Genomic DNA, 6,634 nt, shown 5'->3' with positions numbered 1-6,634 from the left:
TCAGTCATTCAGTTCAAGGTTTCACCCAAACACTAAACTGTCCTCACACTCCTGTGCCGAAACAGCTTTAACTCACTTTACTACTAAATCCTTAGGAATTCCAATCATCAAATGTTATCAAGATATCAAATGAAGGTCCATTTGGGCGTCTGCAGACTGACCTATTGAGATTTACACTGTATTGTTATTATGCTGAGCTGTGACTGCTATAACACACAGGCCAGGTCATGACCACCTTAACCCATCATCTTCCTGTGAAATTGAGAAGCCCAAGGAAGTGCCCCGAGCTAAGACTAAGAGAACCATGTCAAGGGGCCCATCAGAGGACACACCGGTCACTGTCGTCATTCAGGTACTGTAGACAGACACATTTTCAAACCATGCTGTGTATGAAAAACTGTATTTTATTCATTGTAGTACAGACAGTGTCATCATACGGCTCAAGTTGTTAAACATCTGAAGAATCTCAAGAATTGTGTTGCTCAATGAGACATGAAGAAGAAAAATAACAGTTAGTCGTGTGTACATCCAGGAGTCGGTGGAGATGAGGGAGATGGAGACCAGTCTGGAGAACCAGGGCAGAGCTGCTTCTATGCCACGGCTCAATGCTGAACTGCAGGTAACACCTCATCTTCACCACACCTGGGTTCACTTTGGAAACTAATTCTGGTTTAGTGGTAGCCTTTGTCATTTGACAAAAATGTATTATTTTTTGTCACATTTTAGTCATTTCAATATTATGTTGGACCTTTAGTCTAGTGTCAGTAAAATTGGATGTTGTGTTCTCACCGATTGTAAGTTTATGAGAAAAGGCACTGTACTTCTTTGTAACAGACTGTAATCGTTCACACACACAGTACCCATTTCATACTACTCTACAGTAATATAACAGATCTACTCTCCTCAGTAAATAGAGTTGTCATTCCCAACTGTTTGAACAGAACCACTTAGTCACTTTTGTTCTTGATCACTTGACATATCACAGCCTCCTGGCCTCTCCACTGCAGAGCAGAAACTTGCTCTTGCAGATTCACTCACTTGTTCACTGCCCTTCAGTGTCTGGGTTTAGCTTAAGACGAGCAGCTTAAACGCCAGATAACGTCAAAGTGATAATATTCCTTTAGCAAAAAGCCATTGTATATTAAAATTCAAAGGTTAACAACCTACATTAAATCCTGCATATATTCCTACTGATGGCCTATAAACAGTAACAATATCAAATTGAAACAAAACGTTAATGAAATGAAAGAAGCTAGCAAGTAGCTGCATGCTTTTGCTGTTTTTTCCCAGCTGTTTTGACTAATTTTCCAGTTGGATTGTATATGAATTCAGTCTGTACATATGTTACTTTTTATGCACAGGAAGCATAGCGTGAACAGCACATTAGCAGAGCAGCAGCTTCAGTCCTATGTGTCTACACAGGATGTGTTGAGACACAGTACTGAGTGTAGGCCACCCACATTTTGGCATTGCTCAGACCCACACTCACTTAGTTACACACTTTGGGTTATACACCGATCAGCCATTAGATTCTGAGCCATGACTGGTGAAGTGAATAACACTGATTATCTGGTTATCATCTCAAAGTTGATGTGTTAGAAGCAGGAAAAATGGGCAGCGTGAGGATTTGAGCGACTTTGACAAGGGCCACATTGTGATGGCTAGACGACTGGGGTGGGTGTCAGAGCAATCTCCAAACTGCAGGCTCTTGTGGGTGTTCCCCGGTCTGCAGAGGTTCAGTACCTATCAAAAGGCTCCCAAGGATGAAAAAAGAACCGCGAGACAGGGTCATGGGGCCAAGGCTATTGATGGCACCGGTGGGGAGTGAGGATTGGCCCGTGTGGTTCTATCCAACAGGAGCTACTGTAGCTCTCAAACTGCTGAAACAGTTAATGCTGGTTCTGATAGAAAGGGGTCAGAACACACAGTGCAGAGCAGTCTGTTGCTATGGGGCTGCACAACATTCTGACCACCAGGGTGCATAACAATGTTATGGCTGATCTGTATAGTATAGTATATTATAGTATAGTATATTATAGTATAGTATAGTATAGTATAGTATAGTATAGTATAGTATATTATAGTATAGCGTGGGTAAAACACGAGCCGTTACGTAGCCTGTGTAGAAAGCTGTATTGTTTAAAATAAAACTGTCTGGTCCATCAGATGACTGAAAAACACCTCCTGTGTAGACACTGCTTACTGGCAGAGATGTAATATTACTGAAATGTGAGATGCTGATTAATAGTGCAACAGGTCTAGCAGTTAAATCAAAGAGATTATTTGGGCAACAGGATACTGTTGTACTATAGAATAGTCTGATTCCAGGTGATTTCTGTATATTTATAAGGGATGCACAATATATATCTGGGTGATAAATTATTGTTTTTATTATTATTGATCAGTAGACAATAATAATAATAATAATAATAAAATAAATAGTCTAAAAAAATACAAATAATAGTAACTTATTTTACTATTTTAAATAGTATAAAAAATATTATACTCATTTTGAAATCTTATACAAAATGTTTTATAGGCTTTATGTTTAGGTTCTTTACTAGAAAAACTTAAAGAACATTTGAAGACTCAGTTAACAATAGTGTTGTTAGCTATGAAATATTAAATCACCCATCTTTGCTCGCCTTTCCTACGCACATTTCATCAAAGAAAGAGTTCGTCAACTCATTTTTTTTGTTGTCATAGTGACAAAATGAACACTGCACCATACCTATAGCACAAGTCTGATTTCCACTTGCTTGTACAAACATACCTCTTTGTCTGGAACTTACTTTCTTCAACATGAGATGTGTTAAACATAGCTCAACATTCTCAGTGAGTGAAGGAAAAAGTTTGCTGTGCCTACATTACTGAGAATAAACCAGAACAACACCTTTTTTAGAACAGTGTAGTGAACCACCACAAACGTTTCTACTGAAAAAGCACGAAGGAGCTAAGACTCACTTCTCATCCAGTTAGGGCTGAAAAACTCTAAATGAATCTTTCACTAGATGCTAAGAAATATAATAAGCTCCTCATTTCCTGAGTGATGTTGATGTTGATCGATTCATGCATTTAAAGTGCATTCCTTTCACAGCCCAATTGGAAAAGCTGCTGTTTAATCCTACTCTCGCTGCAGAGGAGAGGTCTACAGTAATCAGATTAGATCCTGGCAGGCCGCCAGCTATTTGTCCAGTATCGTTTTTCTCCTGCTGCCAACTGAAAAGATGATAGTGGCTCCAAATGACTTTGGGCCCAAGATTTACTGGGAGAGGAAGATGGTAATTGGGTTACTGTGGGAGAGAGAGAATCTGGAGTGGGGGATTGATGAAAGGATGGAAGGAACGAGGATGGGAGGTTGCCTTGTTGACTTGCTGTCTTATTTTTCTCACCTTTTGGAACAGAGGGCAGGAAATCCTTTAGCCAATTCAATTAATGCTGGCCTTTTGGAAATTGCCTGCTGCTGCTGAGTGTCATTGGGAACTGTACCGTGCTGTGTGAACTCTGGGGCTCTAGCCTGAGTCACAGCAGTTTATCTTTTACTCTGGCTGGATTGTTTTTCTTTTGCTTAATTTGAGCTGAGCTTTGCCAGGATCAGGAGATGACGTCTGTCGAGATCTGTTCTCCTCTTTAAAATCCTTCTTCGTGCTGTGGTGTCATGGAAAACGTCAGTCAGTCTGACCTCCTGCTCTGTTCACAGGGAAGTAGAACAGAGAGTAAGGCCCACACTCAGTCCCTTTAACCCAGCTGATATGGGACATTAGACCCTGATTCTGCAGTTCCATTACCCTTTAATACAGTATGTGCAGAACCCCATTTTAATTTGCAGGGTATGCTCTTGTCAGCCCCTGTCCAGATAACAAGCCTGGCAGGCAGGAACAGAGGGAATCCAGGCTGATATTTGTGAGAGTCACAGAGGCTCCAGGATGTGCTGAAAGAGGCAGAGGGAGTGAGTGCTGGCCAGAAACACATAGAAAATGTTTCTATTGCATCCTGCAGTGCATCATTTTGTCTTATTGGCAGCTGATGAAAATGTAATCACAGTACAACAGTACAGGACTGAACTGAACTGGTAATACAGTATGCTGCAGTGACAGTAGTAAGTATATTTCCTCAAGTAGTGGACGGCAGTGCAGTGTTTTTCAAGGTTATGCAACTCAAATCTATAATCTGCGACATTTCCACATTAAAATGTCTATAAACTCTAGAACTACATTCTATATGTAGTTGACTTATGTACTTCCATTAGCCCAGATGTTTCCAACAATTTTAAAACTCAGAAAGAAAGTGACTTTTTTCCAGTTTGAAGCCACATTTCATTATGGTAGACAGAAATACTTGTGACAACCTCCTCTGATCATCAATTTTCAACAGGAATGTATAATTTTTTTTTCTTTAACAAAAAATTATATAATAATCTAGAAATTCTCCACAAAGTAAAATATTTGAACTATACCCACAAACTGTATCTGCTGCTGATCTTTCCCTCTGCTGTGCTTTCTCTCTATTTGTCTGGCCTTTATTCCTCTCTTACACAACAGCGGAGCCAATCGCGCCACTCTCCGGGGATCCATCTAGCTGTATGTACACACTGTCACACAACATTATAATACCTGTGTGGTTTAGACATTGTGTAGCTTTATCTGGTCCAGTTGGATGAACTCCTAAATCCAAAGTGCCAGTGCTGTAAGATCAAAGCCAAATACACTGTCATTATAATGCATGATGGTGATGTCAGATGATCACATGCACTCCATTGGTCAATATCACCATACAACTAGATGTAGTGTTATTCTGGATCACAAGCTTGATTTTTCTATCACCCTTCTATGTAGCAATTGAAGACTTTCAACTCTGACTCCCCCCAGTGGTAGTATAAGAAAAGACACCAGCACATCTTATTACAGTGTGAGCGATCAGTGCTGTATAGTTGGTTTTAACCAATCGGCAATGCATGTGTAGTGACAGCGTATTTCCACCTTCTGTCATTGTACTCACAGTTGATTCTGTGGGTGTATGATGGCACAGGGTGGTAGAATACATAGTGTCCAGGCCATGATTTTAGAAATACTGAGGTCATGAGACAGTGGTTCTGTCTCACCTGACAGTTTTGACCAGGTATGTAATTCTACAGTACTTCTACACAGTTACATTAAAAAAGTTGCTGCCGCAGTCTTAATGTAAAGTTAACAAACACCTTTTCATTCTCTTTGCTGTTCCATGTGGCAGTCGGTTTTTATACCTGATTCATGTTCAAAGCAATTATTTTCGGGTCTACTGCCTTTTCTTTTGTCAGTGTCTTTAATAACATGCTTGAGTAAATAAAATGCTCTATTGTAATGTGTAAACATACCATCTGCGTGAGTGGGATAATAATAATGTTCACTGGAGTAACTCAGTGCATGCAGTACTGTAAGTGAGTGAATAAGGGGGAATTTAATGTACAAGAATCAGGTGCAGTCACAGTATGAAGCTATAAAAGAAGTACAAGTACTTACTTGCCTGATGAAAACCTCAGACATGATTTTCAGTGAGCCTCCCTGTCTCCCCCTCCCTCCTCCCTCAGTCTGTCGCTGATGTCAGCCCTATGAAGCGCTCAGCTTCCACTGTGGCACCACAGCGGCCCCAGGAGGTCAACCTGAGGGACTACACCCTGGAGAAACCCAGCCAGGATCGACCTCCCCACCGTCACCACCACCACCGCTGCCACCACCGCAGAGACAGAGACAAAGACAGAGACAGGGAGAAGAGGCAGAGGTCTTTGGATACACCTCTGGGTGGACAAGCACCCAGCTCTGCTGGTTAGTCAGCACTTACACACACACACACACACACACACACACACACACAGTCTGAGAGCACAGTATACTGATACACTCTGTGTCCTGAGGTCCAATTTGTTGGATATTTCAAACAAAAAAAGCTACTGGCTCATTATGTCCAGTGCAAAGCAGGACACATTTACTGCTTGAGACTTTAAAAAAAGTTGGCTTTGACTTTTTCTTTAAGATAAGATGTACCTTTATTGATCCCCTGTAGGAGAAATTCAAACTCAAATGACTCCTTGAGGAGGTATTTTTACATAGTTTCACATGTAAGACAACACCAGAAACAGAAATAATGGTCAATAACTGAAGTCATTGTTTTAGTAAATAAACTACAGTGCAGTAAACCAGTGCCCAAATGTAGCCAACATAGAAATGAATAATGATATTCTTGGACCAATTCTAGTATTGTTATTACTTGTTGTATTTAATCTGTTTAATCATCAAAACTAGAACAAACTAATATGGAATAGATACTTGTCATCCTATATCTGATATTAAGAACATAAGGTAGACATTCAGGTCGATAGTCACATAAATATCTCTTTGAGGCAGATTGTGGCTACTTGTCTAAATGCGGAGAGATCAATATTTCACAGGGCTGAGTGTGAAAGGTATTTAAAAACAATATCAGTCTTAAATTTTCATGTAGTTACCATAGTCCGTATCACGTCAGTCTTGAAGATCCATATCCTTGAAGGTTAACCTGGGATTGAATGTATTCTAGATACTGATATCCCCACGAGCATATGTATAATAAGCCACTTTTATCAAGAATGTTATCCGCCTATAATTCACATTATGGTGGA

The 6,634-nt window shown here is 40.2% G+C and overlaps 1 protein-coding gene across 1 annotated transcript in view; it reads left to right on the top strand.

The window, feature by feature from the left end:
• cacna1ba (calcium channel, voltage-dependent, N type, alpha 1B subunit, a) overlaps positions 1-6,634 on the top strand; it is a 129,772-nt gene that overhangs the window by 117,408 nt on the left and 5,730 nt on the right. Inside the window, exons 47-50 of the mRNA XM_035658906.1 lie at positions 220-352; positions 533-619; positions 4,542-4,580; positions 5,567-5,801. Coding sequence (XP_035514799.1) covers positions 220-352; positions 533-619; positions 4,542-4,580; positions 5,567-5,801 — 494 coding nt within the window. The remainder of the gene's footprint in view (positions 1-219; positions 353-532; positions 620-4,541; positions 4,581-5,566; positions 5,802-6,634) is intronic.

This window comes from Morone saxatilis, unplaced genomic scaffold (genome assembly GCF_004916995.1).
Source record: "Morone saxatilis isolate NCDOM2014 unplaced genomic scaffold, NCSU_SB_2.0 Contig16, whole genome shotgun sequence".
Classification (NCBI taxonomy): Eukaryota; Metazoa; Chordata; class Actinopteri; family Moronidae; genus Morone; species Morone saxatilis.
The sequence above is the reverse complement of the archived record's forward strand: the minus strand, read 5'-3'. Positions and strand labels throughout refer to the sequence as shown.